The sequence below is a fragment of the Phoenix dactylifera genome, chromosome 4, assembly GCF_051530095.1.
Source record: "Phoenix dactylifera cultivar Ajwa chromosome 4, Ajwa_hap1_PhDact_Kaust_v1.1, whole genome shotgun sequence".
In the NCBI taxonomy this organism is placed as follows: Eukaryota; Viridiplantae; Streptophyta; class Magnoliopsida; order Arecales; family Arecaceae; genus Phoenix; species Phoenix dactylifera.
This window is the reverse complement of record NC_143193.1, coordinates 15,290,491-15,308,575: the sequence shown is the minus strand read 5'-3', so window position 1 is coordinate 15,308,575 and position 18,085 is coordinate 15,290,491. Positions and strand designations below refer to the sequence as shown.

The 18,085-nt window shown below is 47.1% G+C and overlaps 1 protein-coding gene across 1 annotated transcript in view; it reads left to right on the top strand.

Annotated features, from left to right (window-relative positions):
• Positions 1 to 1,896: 1,896 nt before the first annotated feature.
• Positions 1,897 to 18,085, top strand: part of LOC149753676 (uncharacterized) — a 64,088-nt gene continuing 47,899 nt past the window's right edge. Inside the window, exons 1-2 of the mRNA XM_089930362.1 lie at positions 1,897 to 2,076; positions 2,158 to 2,625. Coding sequence (XP_089786488.1) covers positions 1,897 to 2,076; positions 2,158 to 2,625 — 648 coding nt within the window. The remainder of the gene's footprint in view (positions 2,077 to 2,157; positions 2,626 to 18,085) is intronic.

Here is an 18,085-nt window from a genome sequence, read left to right as displayed (position 1 = left end):
CCGAGGTCGGATTGCTGGATCAAGGGGCAGCCGACTCGGGGTCGGACTGCGGAGCCGAAGATATCCGACCCGAGGTCGGATTGCTGGATCAAGGGGCAGCCGTAGTCTTCCTGGGCGCGCGTGCCGGTCACGTGGGGCATGGTGGCTAAGTTCTCCCGTAACGGTAGCCCCCCACTTCCGAGCCTGGAACCAGGAGGGGAACGGGTGAAGGGAGTGATGCTTCGAGATTGCCGCCATCCCTCGGAAAGGCGCGCGTGCTCCGAGCTCCCCGCTCTTTTTTTTATGGCGTATGGCGGTTGTCGCTGATCTGGCGGTCTGCAGATTTCGGCGGACATCCTTCCTTAATGGCGTCGATTCGCCTTTGGGGCGAGAACGATCCTTCGGTAGCCAGGCGTCCTCTGGCGTCACCGAGGCGTCACCCGCCTTTCTGCCTATTTAACCGGGGGCTCTCCCCCGTCCGCCTTTCTCTTCACAGGCATCCTCGAGTTTCTCCCTTGTGCTGTTGCCGTTGCCGTCGGACTGTTCGTTCGCTCCTCCTTTGACGCTCTCGGAGCCGTTCTTCCTTCCCTTCCGGTGAGTTGCCCCACTCTTCAATTTAGGGCTCTCCGTACTTTCTCCTTTCGTATTAGTGTACCCCAGTCGTTCCGGTTCCTTCTCCCCTCTTGATCCCGTCCTGACCGTAGATTCTCTGGCCGTTAGGGATGGACGAAGTAAGAGCGGACCGCATTCAGTCGGAGCTGGTCCCCGAAGACCTAGATAGGTTCGTGGCCCGGTACCACCTTCCCGAAGCCTGCAACGTTACGCTCCCGGGGCCTGAGGAGAGGATGTCCCATCCTCCTCCAGGAAAGGTCGCCATTAATGAGGACATCCTTCGGGCTGGGTTCCGCTTTCCCCCCTCGGACTTAGTCGTGCAGGTGCTTCGAGGTTTAAGAGTGGCGCCGATGCAACTGGTGCCGAACTCATGGCGTACCCTGACGGCCTTCCAGGTTCTCTGCCGCATGCACGAGGTTCCCGCCACCCTGAATGTCTTTTGGGAATGCTACGGCCTGAACGGCCACCCCCGGGACAGAGGGTGGTGGTGCTTTGCGGCGCGGCGAGGGTGCGGCCTCGTCAAGGAGGCTCCTTCCTCCATTCATGGCTGGAAGGAGCGTTTCTTTTTCATCGACGTAGATCCCTCTTGGGAAATCGGGACAACCTGGGAGACGCCGATGAAGTCCCCGATCGGCCTATCGAGGTTGTCAAGGGAGGAGTCTGATGGCGTCGCCGTTTTGAGGGGGTTGGTTGCCGAGGGCCGGCTCCCCCCGGTGGCTCGCCTTATTTCCGAGGATGCCTTGGTGAACGTCGGTCTGAGCTCGGTCCCCGCCGACCGTGAGCCCGCCATCACTTCTTCTTTTTTAGCTCTTTTCTCCTCTTTCGTTTCTTCTTTCCATCAGCTTCTCAGTTTCTAACCATCTCGTTCTTTTTGCAGAAATCGACGACGTCATGCAGTCGGACAGGGCAATGGCTGTTAGTAGGGCGTCCCTGCTGGAAGCGGTCCGGAGGAAGAAACGGACTCCTCCGAGCGGGGTCCCACCGGCGAAGAAGCCCCGCCAGCAGGCGACTCCGACGCCGACAGACGGGTCTGGGCCCACCGATCAGAGGGACGCCGCGGGCTCGGACCGACAGTTGACGCCGTATCAGCCCTCCGGTGATGAGACTACCGCTTTTCCGGAGGTGTCATCCGGGCGCGCCCGAGACGGCCGGGTCGGACGCGGTCGATCCCCAGCCCGGCCTTCGACTCGGTCGGCCTCGGATGATACGAGGAGGGGCGCGCCGAGGCCTCGGCCGAGCGGGACCCTGTCGATTTCTGGCGCGGGCCCCGCCCCGAGCACGGTCGGCATGACTCTCCCTCAAGCAATGGGTAAGGGTAAGGCCGCAGAACTACCGTCCGGCTCCGGGGCGAAGTTGGGGTCGGCCTTCACTTTCGCCGGCGCCCGAAACCTCATCGAGACGGTGCTGCTGGAGGGTGACCGTAGGCAGGTCCGGCAGATGAGGATCCCTGAAGTCGGAGCTGCCAGCTGCGTCTGCCTCATGTCGGTGAGTGTTCTTTTGGCCGCTTTCGCCATTTATAGGCTCTATTGATCCCCGTCTGACGCTCTCGTTTTTCCTATCTCTTAGCTCGCCCAGTACATGATCCGTCTGGAGGAGAGCCACGAGGAACAGGCGAGGCTCCTGGCGAAGGCCGAGAGCCGACTGAAAGCTGTAGAGGAGGGAGGCCAGGCTGCGGCGGGGAGAACGACCAGGGACCTCGAGACGAGGCTCCAGGTGGCCAAAGAGCGGGCACTCGGCTTCGCCGCCCTCGAGAGGCAACTGTTGGAGGCTCAGGAGCAACTCAAGGTTGCCTCGGGTCTCGAAAGCGAGATCAGGAAGGCGGAGGAGCGAGCCGAAAAGCAGTCCCGGAAGGCTGCCGACTTCCGGGAGAGGTGGGAGAAGGCCCAGCAGTCGGCTGACAACGCCCGCAACCGAACCCGATCTCTTGAAGCCAAGATGGCCGAATTGGAGTCGGCCTTGGAGGGGACTCGTGCGAGCAACCAGGAGCTTCATTCGCGCCTGAAGGAGGCTGAGGCTGCTCGCGTCGCTGCCGAGGCAAAGCACATGGAGGCTCGGGCCGATCTGCTGAGGGTCTCCTCCGAGGCGGACGAGCGGATTGTGGCGAAGGTCATGGAAGCGAAAGCTCAGATTACGGAGCGAGCGGAGGCGGCGCTGGCCGAGAAGAGCGCAGAAATCGGGCGTCAGGCGGTACAGGCCTATCGTCAGTCCGCCGAGTTCATCCGTGACATGTCAGATGCGGGGTCCGACTCCTTTGCCTTAGGCTTCGATGAAGGCCTGGCAAGGGTGTCCACTAAATACCCCGAAATTGACCTGAGTGGGGTCTCCCTCCTCGACTCCCCTCCGATGCCATTGCCTGCCGGTTCTCCAACCGTCTCCCTACCCTTCGCGGACGTGCTCGCCGTTCCCGATCCAGGGGTTCCTCCAAGCTGACCCTCTGTACTTTTTCTTTGTTCTTTTCTTTGTATGTTGGCGTTTTGCCATGTTGTATGGGTCTCGGCCCTGATGCAACGAAAGTTAATGCAAACAAAGTGTTTCCTCATTTCACTTTCGTCCTTCCTCTTTTTAACTCTTGATAGCGTCTCGCCGACTCCTGACTCTTGAAGTTCCTCCGGCACTAGGCCAGGCATCCGAGGGTTAGGCCTCAGGAAATCCTTCCGGCGCTAGGCCAGGCATCCGAGGGTTAGGCCTCAGGAAATTCTTCCGGCACTAGGCCAGGCATCCGAGGGTTAGGCCTCAGGAAATTCTTCCGGCGCTAGGCCAGGCATCCGATGGTTAGGCCTCAGAAAATTCTTCCGGCACTAGGCCAGGCATCCGAGGGTTAGGCCTCAGGAAATCCTTCCGGCGCTAGGCCAGGCATCCGAGGGTTAGGCCTCAGGAAATTCTTCCGGCGCTAGGCCAGGCATCCGAGGGTTAGGCCTCAGAAAATTTTTCCGGCGCTAGGCCAGGCATCCGAGGGTTAGGCCTCAGGAAATTCTTCCGGCGCTAGGCCAGGCATCCGAGGGTTAGGCCTCAGGAAATTCTTCCGGCGCTAGGCCAGGCATCCGAGGGTTAGGCCTCAGAAAATTCTTCCGGCGCTAGGCCAGGCATTCGAGGGTTAGGCCTCAGGAAATTCCGCTCGTTGGTCGCGCGCCTATCACTTGCCGCTCGACGGGGTTTCTCCGTGGCCAGCTGCGATCGTATTTCTCCTCCTCTCGACGCGTCGCCTGGGGAACACCAGAAGGCTATTAAATGCTAATTGAGGCGTTACCTGGGAAATCGGATCGGCCAGTTGCTGCTTGCGAGGAGTGCCAGTTAAGCGGCCGCGATACGCGCGTTCTTCGAGGCGGATGCGGCCTGGGCGCGTGCGGAGATACGTGTGCCGTGGGATACACGCTGCCCGGAGTGTCCTGCATGAAGAATGCAATTAAGGAGAACGACGCTTAGGAGGTCGTGGGAGGATACGCCTCGAGAGCCGGAACGGCTCCGGATTCGATGCCCCCGCATTTATTGGAGCCACCCGCATCGGAACGACCGGGGGGCCACGGTTTGGCTATAAATATAAGTGCAGGTGCGGTGGAGCCTGCCAAGCCGGAGCTGTTCAGGTTGCCATGGATCGTGGACCTCCTCTCCGGTGCGTGGCTGGGAAGCCCCTGCCGGAAGAACGGGAGGTGCGCCCCTCGCGACTTCCGCCAACTAGCCGTTTCATCTGGGATCAACGGGAAGATTCTCCCCGGTGGAACTCCGCTCTAGGCGTTTCATCCGGGATCACATCCCCCCTCTTTTCCGTCCCACCTCCTGATTGAGCTCTGCGCCAGACGCTTCATCCGGGATCGCGCCTCCTCGCGCTCTTCTCCCTTGTATTCCTTCCCTCCCCTTCTCTTGGGGAGGGCCGGAATATCCTTTGGAGGTGGCGTTCCTCTAGGAGCAGTGTGAACTCCTTCTTCGTCCACTTCTTCTTCGTCCGCGCCGGCTCTTCGTCTTTTGCGTGAGGCGTCGATGGCGCCTCCGGGGAGAAGCACCCACGCCCGGTGGGATTGCAGCTGCTTCGGGTGGAGGGTTCGGGATCCCGGATCTTCAACTCTATGGAGTCCCCACCTCTTCCTTACTTTCTTTACTCCCCAATCCCCCTCTGGGAATTCTTTGTAATCACACGAACACGCCATTGTGACCAGGAATTATTGAAATGAAAAGGACTATACATTTTTTGAACTGTCTTTCTGGCTTTGTCTTTCTACTGGTAATACACCCGTAGGTTAGCGGAATTCCAGCTCCTTGGAATTTCTCGACCATCTAGGGCCTCCAACTGGTAGGAGCCAGGTCGGTTTACCCAGCGAACCCTATACGGGCCTTCCCAATTTGGCGCCAGCTTCCCACCTTCTGCGGGTTGAGATGCTTTGGCTCGCCTTAGCACCAGATCTCCGATTCTGAAAAGTTTTGGTCGGACCTTGGAGTTATAATATCGGGCCACCCTCCGCTGATACATCGCCATCCGAACCTGCGCCATTTCCCTCGCTTCTTCCAAGAGGTCCAAGTTTCCTCGGAGTTGCTCCGAATTGGCCTCGGGTCGGTGCGTAGCCACCCGGGGCGAGGGGAGTCCGAGCTCCACGGGGACAACTGAAAGTGAATCCTAGGTTCTTCGGTGTTAAGCATGCGGATTTTTTTTTTTTTTTAAAACCATGGCTGAACCTGATCGGGTTGCCTACGTACCCCTTCATAAGGGGGATCAAGCCATACGTAGTTCTTTTTAAGTTTTAAAACGCAGCGAAAAAATCGAATCAAACAATTTAATTCATGCATGCTTACAAGATCAAATCTAGAAATCAGCACCTTAAGAACACATAGGATTATGCCGGAATCGTTTAAACAATTATGCTAAAACTTTCATGCATGATTAACTATCAGATCTGAAACTTAAGAACTCTATTCCGATTAATCTCCGAATATCCATTGAATGGATTCTGGAGATATCTCCGTGAGGAGCCCCAAAATAGGGTAAAACCTCGGGGAATCAGACCTAGATCTTGACACCATAATAAAAGATTAATGTAGGATTAATACCTTTTATGATGGATGAAACTTGTGGATCTGATCCTCGACTTCGCAGCCACGCACACGAATGGCCTCTACGAGAAGTCCACACGAAGTTCCTGAAGAGATCCAATCCTGCGGAAGTGCTAGCTTGCGCAGAATTTCTTGAGGCTGAAATTTGATCTTCCAAACACTATCAACTTTTGATCCGCCTTCTTGGAAGAACTTGGAGGAAAGGTTTAAAGGGATTGAAGAGGACTTAGATCTGATCTAAAGACTCTTATCAGGGACCCCTAACACTAATGGCGCGATGGACTTAGAGGAGGAAGAAGTCAGCTAGATTGAATGCAGAATTTTTCTATGCATGAACTAGGGTTCCTCTCTTTTCTTTTCCCTTTTTTCTTCTTCTTTTTCTCTCTTTTTTCCTTGAATTCGACCACCAGATGATGGAGGTCCTTTTAATGTTGCTCTCCTACCTAACTTCATGCCAACCATCCCATATTTGTGGAGGATGTTGTGGGGTTTTGAATTTTGAATTCAAAATTCAAGTTCATGTGCCATTACATGATGAAGCTTGATCTAATCTAAACCATTCATCATGTTGCCACTTCCCTCTTTCAATTTCGAAATTCCCATGCCCCTAATCAGATTAGAGGGTCACGTGGTGATTTTGTGGTGATTAAATTCGAAATTCAACCTTAATTAGAAGTGAGATAAAGATAAGGATGGCATATGTCATGAAGAGAGAGAATTTGATCTTATCCAATTCTTTTCATGAATTTATCTCTCCATTTCGACCCATCTAATGATGAAAGAGGTCCCTGATGTTGCCAAGTGTCCCATGGCACCATTAAATAAATTAAATTAATTTTTAATCATATTAAAAATCAATTTATGGCGCCATGCATGGATATGTGACAAGTGGATTTCAAGATCCGAATAGTTTCAGATCAAACCCATTTAATTTAATTAAATCCTAACAATTAGAATGATTCAATTACCATGGGTTGAACCTAATCCAATTAGGTCAATCCCTAATTAAGCACAAATTTAATCTAATTTAATTTGGTCAACCTAAATCCTCTTGATTCAGACCTAATCCAATTAGGTCAAAAACCCTGATTGAGCCCAGAATTGAATCTAATTCAATTTGGCTCATCCTTAGTCTAATTACTCAATCCAATTGAGTTCATTAGCAATCTAATTACTAATTAATCCTCCGATAATTACTTTAATTATTTTATAAGATAATTTGCCAATCGAATTGACCAAATTACCCCTGAATGATTCTTAATCATTCATCAGCCTTCTTGATCAATCAGGAATCTTCTATGCGTGTGACCTCATAGGTTCGAACCTAAGCCGGTAGTATAGGAACGACTTCCTACACTAATCGATGTGACCATCTAGCAATGGTACCCGACGTCCGAATAGGCCGAATATATGCGAAGCAAATATTCTGGAACCCTGAACTATGGTTACTGTATAATTCAATCCCTTTGACTCTTAATGCCAGGATGACTTAGAGCTCACTGTCAACCCTATAATTAGTACATCCATTATGTGATTAACTTTAGATATTCCGTGACTCCTCACTGAGATTACCCTGGCCAAGGTTTTGCTAAATTAGTCACAAGACATTATCTCCTGTTTGCAGGAGGGGTCAATTCCATCTTGACTCACAACTGACTACGCAAGTACTTGACTGCACCCAGTGACCTTCCGTCACTGAATTAGAAATTCAGGTAGTCCGGTACCAAAGTACAGTGAGTTGCTTGCTAGTCACAGGTTGCGGTCTCAGGTCAGAGGGCCAAACTTATACCCATATCCACTCGGAACATCTCTCGACAGTAGAGCATTCCGGAATTGGTCACGTTCAGTAAAATGTACTCCTACACTTCACCTGTATGGCATACCAGTGTCTCCACACTCCTTGGTTAAGAGGACAACCAACGTATATGTCACACAACGACCTAATCTCGATAATGTTGTCGTCCTAGTAACAACATATCATTTGGTCGCGAACAAGTTTAAGGACTCAAAGATAAATCCTCCTTTATCATAACATAAGTCCTAAGGACTTCATCATATAAGAGTTCATTTGAAGATGAAATGATGAATAATGCCAAATAATACTTTATTAATTTGTCAATTTATTTACAATATTCAATCATCAATATGCTGACGATTGACATTTAGGATACAATTCCCAACAACTCCCACTTAGCCTGAAGCCAATCGGCACAGTATCTAATACCCATCTTCGACTTGTGTTCGTTGAACTCTTTGATGCCGAGGACTTTGGTAAATGGGTCAGCCAGATTTTCTTTTGTGTCAATCTTCTGAAGATCAATATCACCTCGTTCTATAATCTCTCGAACCAGGTGATAACGTCGCAGAATATGCTTGGTCCGCTGATGTGCTTTAGGTTCCTTTGCCTGAGCTATGGCTCCAGTGTTATCACAAAATATAGGAACTAGACCATCAATGGAAGGTGCCACTCCCAGCTCGGTGATGAACTTGCGCAACCATACGGCTTCCTTGGCTGCATCAGATGCTGCAATGTATTCTGCTTCACATGTAGAATCTGCCACTGTATGCTGCTTGGAACTCTTCCAGCAGATGGCCCCACCCTTAAGAGTGAAGATATATCCCGACACGCTCTTGCTATCATCTTGATCTGACTAAAAACTTGAATCGGTATATCCCTCAAGTTTTAAGTCAGAATCACCGTAGACAAGCCACTGATCTTTAGTATTTCTCAAATACTTAAGGATGGTTTTGACAACCTTCCAGTGGTTGCTACCTGGATCAGACTGGTATCTACTCACTACTCCTAGTGAGTATGCCACGTCTGGTCTAGTACATGTCATGGCATACATTATAGATCCCACTGCCGAAGCATATGGAATTCTATCCATAGTCTCTCTTTCTTGAGAGGTTGTCGGACAATCCCTTTTAGAGAGGTTAATTCCATGGCCCATTGGAAGATAGCCTTTCTTGGAATTAATCATACTGAACCTTTTCAGTATAGTATCAATGTATGTGGATTGGGATAATCCAAGCAATCTTCTAGATCTATCTCTGTAGATCTTCATCCCTAGGATGTAAGATGCTTCTCCCAAATCCTTCATGGCAAATTGAGATGATAGCCAAACCTTTATTCCTTGTAATGCAGGAATGTCATTCTCGATTAAAAGAATGTCATCCACATACAAAACAAGAAATATAATAACTGAACCATTTGCCCATTTATAAATGCAAGGTTCCTCTTCATTCTTAATGAAGCCATATGATTTGATCACCTTATCAAATCGTATGTTCCAACTCCGTGAAGCTTGCTTTAATCCATAAATGGATTTTTGAAGCTTGCACACCTTAGACTCATCTGCAGATATAAAACCTTCAGGTTGCATCATATACACCTCTTCTTCTAAATCTCCATTTAGAAAAGCGGTTTTAACATCCATCTGCCAGATTTCATAATCTAAGTGTGCTGCTATCGCAAGCATAATCCGAATGGATTTGAGCATTGCCACAGGAGAAAACGTCTCGTCATAGTCAATACCATAACGTTGACGATATCCCTTGGCAACCAGACGGGCTTTATAGGTCTCTACTTTTCCGTCTGCGCCCCGTTTTCTTTTGAAAATCCACTTACACCCTATGGGTTTAATCCCTTCGGGTGGGTCAACTAATGTCCATACATCATTGACCTTCATGGATTCCATTTCGGATTGCATGGCTCCAAGCCATGCATCAGAGTCATACCTCTGCATAGCATCCATATAGGTGATCGGATCCTCATTGTTTTCATCAAGTTCGACAGGATCCCCGTCCTGGACCAAGAAACCGTAGTATCTGTCCGGCTGACGTGGTACTCTACCTGATCGCCTTAATGGTGCATCTAAGATGGGTTCTGGATCTGATCTAATCAAATCTGACTCAACTAGTTCAGTAGATGGTGTCGGATCTTCTACATGTTGAACTTCCCTAAGCTCAACATTAGAGCTTTTAGTTCCTTCACTAAGGAATTCTTTCTCTAAAAAAACAGCTCTATTGCTTACGAATAACTTTTGTTCTTCAGCAAAGTAGAAGTAATATCCTTTAGTTTCTTTAGGATAACCAACAAAGAAACATTTGTCAGACTTGGGTTCAAGTTTGTCTGTCTTCAAACGTTTGACATATGCTGGACACCCCCAAACCCTAAGGTGAGACAGCATTGGCTTACGTCCAGTCCACATCTCATGTGGTGTTTTATTTACAGACTTACTTGGAACCTTATTTAGAATGTAGCAGGCTGACTCAAGTGCATATCTCCAAAAGGATATGGGCAGACTTGCAAACCCCATCATGGATCGAACCATGTCTAACAGAGTTCGATTTCTTCTTTCTGATACACCGTTATACTGTGGTGTACCAGGAGGAGTCCATTAGGAGAGAATCCCATTCTCTCCTAAATATGTCAAAAACTCATTGGAAAGGTATTCGCCTCCTCGATCTGATCGAAGAGTTTTAATACTCTTTCCAGTTTGTTTTTCTACTTCATTATGATACAATTTGAACATTTCAAATGCTTCAGATTTATGTCTCATTAAATAGACATAACCATACCTAGAAAGGTCGTCTGTAAACGTAATGAAATATGAATACCCACCTCTAGCATCTGTGCTTATTGGCCCACATACATCAGAATGTACAAGGGTCAATAAATCACTGGCTCGTTCACCTTTTCCGGTAAAAGGTGATTTGGTCATCTTACCAAGAAGACATGACTCACAGGTTGTCAATGATTCACAATCATTAACATTGAGGATTCCCTCTTTACTTAACCTGTTCATCCTGTTCTTGTTAATATGACCTAGCCTATGATGCCAAAGGTAGACATCCGTGACATTATCTATTCTAGGACGCTTACTTGACGTGTACATTACATTAACAGGTTGTGATAACAAGTAGATGCCATTGCTCAATTGTCCATCCATTACAGTAACACCATTCATAATGATATCACAAGAATATTTCTTTATTGAAATTTCATAACCGTTCATGGCCAAAAGGCCTACGGAAATTACATTCAATAAGAATGCAGGACAATAGTGACAATCACTCAAGACAACTACATGAGAATTGAAAACAAGTTTGAGATTTCCTAAAGCTAGAATTGGAACAGATCTTCCATCTCCAACATTCAGGAATCTCTCGCTGTTTTCAAATCTCTCATTGACTTGAAGTCCTTGCAATGAATTGCATATATTAAACGGACTTCCAGTATCTAATACCCAGGTTGAATTATCACATATAGAGAAATTACAAGGTGTTATCATATAAATACCTTGATCAGCAACTGATTGCCCTTTTCTCTTGCTTAGCCTGTTCGGGTCAAGTGAGGTAAGGTACTGAGGACAATTCCTCTTCCAATGCCCCTGCTTCTTACAATAGAAGCATTCTGCCTGACTTTGGTCATCCTTAATCCTTTTGGTCTGACTATGCTGAGTTTTCAGCTTTCTATACCAATTATTGAAGTTGGGACTAGTCAACTTGTCATTATCCAATAATGAGCGAAGTGACAAACTTGTGGCCATTTCTACATAAAAGAAAACTTGGCTATTAGTATATGAATTGACTAAACACAGTAGACTTGGACTTTAGTCTAAAGATACTCCCACTATTTTATACAAATTGGTAGCCTCTACCTCCAATTCGAAAAATTACTCCTAATTCTTTAGTGGGCACTAGAACCCAATAGATCGCATATAGGCCCGAGTGTGGCTCGGCTAACCCATATGCACCTATTGGTAGGTTCTAAACCAGTTGCTTCACCAAGCAACTTCTAGTGATAATTTTGCCCTAGGTTCTTCGGCAGGCGTGTGGCGCCTCCACCGAATACCCTAGTCAGGTCCAACCATTAAATGATAGGGTTAAGTCTAATCAACTAATAGACGACCAAGCCCGAGTGTGGCTCGGCTCACCTGACCGCCTATTGAAGGTACACTTAACTCATCATATATTGAATGACAATTCCAATGCTTGATAAGTACCAGGCGTGTCGCGCCTCCAATAATTATCAAAACATTGGACCCATTATCACCCAACTTAATGGGAGGCTATGACCTAGTTATCCCCATAACCATTTCATTTTAAGGACCTAATAATTTTAGAGGATTTCATAATTAGGATAGATGAGAAGATCCGGTTAGTCTAATTTCTCCCACTGACTTCACCAAATCAGATTAGACTCAAACCGATTAAGGAGACACCTAAATCAGTCAAACTGATTTTCCTTATAGGCATGGGCTAACTCGAATCATTAAGTGATCCAATCAAAATGTGATTGACCATGTCGGCCAGGTAAGTGAGATCGGTGGAAGGGATATGCCATTAACTCGGCAAAGACGAATCAGTGCTAGTAGCTCCCAATTAAAAACCACCGGTCAAAACTGCCAAACTTACCTTAGACACCGACTGGTTAATCAATTTCGATTTGATTACTCAAATGACTCGGGCTACACCTCTGAGCCTAAATCAAGTTCCATCTTGGTCTAATCAAAGACATGGACTTGATCCATCTACAACTATTGTAAATTGATCTAGAATTTTCTTGACCTAATCTAGTTACTACTTAATTAGATTTGATCAATTAATTCTATTTGTCCATGTATGATTCTAACCTTAGGTCTAACCCAATCCTAGGAACTTGATTCAAGCTAACCCATATGCCCAAAGAATTATGCAATGTCAATTAATTGAGTTACAATTCTATTTCATAACACTTAATTCTCAATTAAGTTTAGACTTATGAAAGTTTTGATCATTGCATATTTCTTTTTAATTACATATTAATTACAATCTTTCAGTTCTTAAAACATATTTTCAGATCTGAGTTTTTGTAATTAATCACATGTAATCAGATTAAATTCATGTTTAAGTCATTATATTTAATGTTCATGCATCACATATACATAACAACATGAATTAATACAAACAACATACATCTTATGTATTTGTTTTTTTACTTTTATTTTCAGATCTGATTTGTTCATTAAAATCAGAGATCATATGAATCATAAATTTTATTTAGATCTAATCTAAACAATATTATGATTTCAGATTTATTTATGTTACAAATCTTAACACAAACATGCATCATATGCATTCAAAATTTCAGATCTAGTTAATCATGCATAATCAGCAATTAAATCAATCATAAAAAATACTTTAGATCTAATCTAAGCATGCTCATGATTTTAGATTTAATTACAAGAATTAAAACATAAAAATTTAAACATGAACCTGGCTCTGATACCACTGAAGGGGGGGTCTCCACTCCTACATGGGTTCGGTCCTATTAAAAATAGGGTGACACCCATGTATACCTATCAGAGCACGCATCTCTATACGCCTCCGGACGGAGAGCCACGCTTCGTCACACGATCACGCGTGAGAGTTTCCGGAGATCGGTCACAACTCTTGGACCTTTGCTCTGATACCACTGAAAGTGAATCCTAGGTTCTTCGGTGTTAAGCATGCGGATTTTTTTTTTTTTTAAAACCATGGCTGAACCTGATCGGGTTGCCTACGTACCCCTTCATAAGGGGGATCAAGCCATACGTAGTTCTTTTTAAGTTTTAAAACGCAGCGGAAAAATCGAATCAAACAATTTAATTCATGCATGCTTACAAGATCAAATCTAGAAATCAGCACCTTAAGAACACATAGGATTATGCCGGAATCGTTTAAACAATTATGCTAAAACTTTCATGCATGATTAACTATCAGATCTGAAACTTAAGAACTCTATTCCGATTAATTTCCGAATATCCATTGAATGGATTCTGGAGATATCTCCGTGAGGAGCCCCAAAATAGGGTAAAACCTCGGGAAATCAGACCTAGATCTTGACACCATAATAAAAGATTAATGTAGGATTAATACCTTTTATGATGGATGAAACTTGTGGATCTGATCCTCGACTTCGCAGCCACGCACACGAATGGCCTCTACGAGAAGTCCACACGAAGTTCCTGAAGAGATCCAATCTTGCGGAAGTGCTAGCTTGCGCAGAATTTCTTGAGGCTGAAATTTGATCTTCCAAACACTATCAACTTTTGATCCGCCTTCTTGGAAGAACTTGGAGGAAAGGTTTAAAAGGATTGAAGAGGACTTAGATCTGATCTAAAGACTCTTATCAGGGACCCCTAACACTAATGGCGCGATGGACTTAGAGGAGGAAGAAGTCAGCTAGATTGAATGCAGAATTTTTCCATGCATGAACTAGGGTTCCTCTCTTTTCTTTTCCCTTTTTTCTTCTTCTTTTTCTCTCTTTTTTCCTTGAATTCGACCACCAGATGATGGAGGTCCTTTTAATGTTGCTCTCCTACCTAACTTCATGCCAACCATCCCATATTTGTGGAGGATGTTGTGGGGTTTTGAATTTTGAATTCAAAATTCAAGTTCATGTGCCATTACATGATGAAGCTTGATCTAATCTAAACCATTCATCATGTTGCCACTTCCCTCTTTCAATTTCGAAATTCCCATGCCCCTAATCAGATTAGAGGGTCACGTGGTGATTTTGTGGTGATTAAATTCGAAATTCAACCTTAATTAGAAGTGAGATAAAGATAAGGATGGCATATGTCATGAAGAGAGAGAATTTGATCTTATCCAATTCTTTTCATGAATTTATCTCTCCATTTCGACCCATCTAATGATGAAAGAGGTCCCTGATGTTGCCAAGTGTCCCATGGCACCATTAAATAAATTAAATTAATTTTTAATCATATTAAAAATCAATTTATGGCGCCATGCATGGATATGTGACAAGTGGATTTCAAGATCCGAATAGTTTCAGATCAAACCCATTTAATTTAATTAAATCCTAACAATTAGAATGATTCAATTACCATGGGTTGAACCTAATCCAATTAGGTCAATCCCTAATTAAGCACAAATTTAATCTAATTTAATTTGGTCAACCTAAATCCTCTTGATTCAGACCTAATCCAATCAGGTCAAAAACCCTGATTGAGCCCAGAATTGAATCTAATTCAATTTGGCTCATCCTTAGTCTAATTACTCAATCCAATTGAGTTCATTAGCAATCTAATTACTAATTAATCCTCCGATAATTACTTTAATTATTTTATAAGATAATTTGCCAATCGAATTGACCAAATTACCCCTGAATGATTCTTAATCATTCATCAGCCTTCTTGATCAATCAGGAATCTTCTATGCGTGTGACCTCATAGGTTCGAACCTAAGCCGGTAGTATAGGAACGACTTCCTACACTAATCGATGTGACCATCTAGCAATGGTACCCGACGTCCGAATAGGCCGAATATATGCGAAGCAAATATTCTGGAACCCTGAACTATGGTTACTGTATAATTCAATCCCTTTGACTCTTAATGCCAGGATGACTTAGAGCTCACTGTCAACCCTATAATTAGTACATCCATTATGTGATTAACTTTAGATATCCCGTGACTCCTCACTGAGATTACCCTGGCCAAGGTTTTGCTAAATTAGTCACAAGACATTATCTCCTGTTTGCAGGAGGGGTCAATTCCATCTTGACTCACAACTGACTACGCAAGTACTTGACTGCACCCAGTGACCTTCCGTCACTGAATTAGAAATTCAGGTAGTCCGGTACCAAAGTACAGTGAGTTGCTTGCTAGTCACAGGTTGCGGTCTCAGGTCAGAGGGCCAAACTTATACCCATATCCACTCGGAACATCTCTCGACAGTAGAGCGTTCCGGAATTGGTCACGTTCAGTAAAATGTACTCCTACACTTCACCTGTATGGCATACCAGTGTCTCCACACTCCTTGGTTAAGAGGACAACCAACGTATATGTCACACAACGACCTAATCTCGATAATGTTGTCGTCCTAGTAACAACATATCATTTGGTCGCGAACAAGTTTAAGGACTCAAAGATAAATCCTCCTTTATCATAACATAAGTCCTAAGGACTTCATCATATAAGAGTTCATTTGAAGATGAAATGATGAATAATGCCAAATAATACTTTATTAATTTGTCAATTTATTTACAATATTCAATCATCAATATGCTGACGATTGACATTTAGGATACAATTCCCAACAATAACCGCCTCCGTGCCATAGGTTAGGCTGAAAGGCGTCTCCCCGGTAGGGGTCCGATGCGTGGTCCGATACGCCCAAAGGACGTTCTCGAGTTCTCCGACCCAAGCTTGCCCCGTCCGACCGATTCGCGCCTTAATTCCTTGGAGGATTGTCCGGTTTGTCACCTCGGCCTCACCGTTGGTTTGGGGATGCGACACAGATGTGAACCGATGCTCGATCCCGAATTCCTCGCAGAAGTCACGGAAATGCTTGTTGTCGAACTATCGACCATTATCCGAGATGAGGACCCGGGGTACCCCAAATCGGACAATGATGTTTTTCTTCACGAACTTCCGGACTTGCGCCTCCGTGATAGTGGCCAGCGGCTCTGCCTCCACCCACTTGGTGAAGTAGTCGATTGCAACAATCAAGAATTTCCGCTGGGCGGAAGCGACGGGAAATGGTCCGAGGATATCCATTCCCCACTGTGCGAAGGGCCAGGGTGCGGTGATTGGTGCCAAGGGGACAGAAGGGGCTCTCTGGACGTTGGCGTGGCGCTGGCAGGCGTCACATTTCCGTACGTGATCCTTTGAGTCCTCCAACAAGGTAGGCCAATAATAGCCTTGCCTCATGATCTTGTGCGCCAAGGACCTAGCCCCCGAGTGCGATCCGCAGACGCCCTCATGGACTTCGCCGAGGACGTAGGCCGCCTCCGAGGGGCGGAGGCACCTTAAGAGGGGGGCGGTAAACGAGGTCCGATACAGCCTCCCTTCATAGAGTACGTAGTGGGCGGACTTCCTGACAAGTCGCCGAGCTTGATCTTCGTCTTCAAGGAGGATCCCTTCGGCGAGGTAGGCGACGAGCGGGTCCATCCAAGACGGCTCCGGATCAATCGCCATCACTGCTCCAGCCTCGCCGATGCTCGGGGCATCCAGGGTCTCCAAGTAGATTGCCCTCGACAAGTTGTGCGCCTCTGCGCCCACCAAGCGGGACAACCTGTCGGCCCTGGCATTTTCGCTTCTGGGGACCTGCTGGATGTCGACACTGCCGAGGTCGGGAATGAGTGCTTGCACCTTCCGGACGTAGTTCTGCATGGTCGGGCTCCGGGCCTCGAACTCCCCACGGACCTGCCCGACCACCAGCTGGGAGTCGGTGAAGACCTTCAAACGCCGGATGCCGAGCTCCCCAGTGAGTTTGAGTCCTGCGACTAGGGCCTCGTATTCTGCCTCGTTGTTGGTAACTGGAAATCCAAACCTCAAGGCATACTCGGCTATCACTCCATCAGGACTGGTAAGGACCAGCCCGGCTCCTCCACCTTCGGGGTTCGACGACCCATCGATGTGAAGCGTCCAGGTCGAGGCTGGGCGTTTCCGGCGGTCTAGGTTCCGCCTCCTGCACCGTGCACTCAGCGAGGAAGTCCGCGAGCACCTGGGCCTTGATGGCGGGTCGAGGCTGGTAGCGGATGTCGAATTCTCCGAGTTCTACTGCCCACTTCACCAGCCGTCCCGCATTCTCGGGGTTGCTGAGGATCTGTCGTAACGGTTGATCAGTTAAGAGGGTGACAGAATGGGCCTGGAAATAGGGGCGGAGCCTCCTGGTCGCGGTCAGCAGCGCGAAGGCGATCTTCTCAGCCTTCGTATACCGCGTCTCGGCGTCCCGTAGGACCCGGCTGATATAGTACACAGGCTTCTGGAGCTTTGCCTCTTCCCGAACCAGCACCGCACTGACCGCGGTTGGGGAGACCGCCAGATAGAGGTAGAGCATCTCCCCTTCTTGCAGCTTGGACAGTAGGGGAGGAGACGCCAGGTATTCCTTGAGCTGGTCGAATGCTGCTTGACATTCGGCAGTCCAGAGGAAGTCTTTTGGGCGTTTTAACACCTTGAAGAATGGTTGGCAGCGTTCGGCCGATTTTGCCACAAATCGTCCGAGCGCGGCGACCCTTCCAGCGAGCTCCTGAACTTTCTTTACTTTGGTCGGAGGGGACATACCTTGGATGGCCTTGATTTTGTCCGGGTTGGCTTCGATACCCCGCTGGTTGACAATGAAACCAAGGAACCTCCCAGCCGAAGCGCCAAAGGCGCACTTCGCTGGGTTCAGCTTCATGCGAAACTTCCGTAAGGTAGTGAAAGTCTCCTCCAGATCCACGATGTGCTGGTCTGCCTGGCGGCTCTTCACCAGCATATCGTCCACGTACACCTCCATGTTCCGGCCGATTTGCTCTTTGAAGATTTTGTTGACGAGGCGCTGGTAAGTGGCGCCAGCGTTCTTCAGACCGAAGGGCATTACCTTGTAGCAGTACAGCCCCCGGTCCGTTATAAAGGCAGTTTTCTCCTCGTCCTGTGGGGCCATCATTATCTGGTTGTAACCGGAGAAGGCGTCCATGAAAGA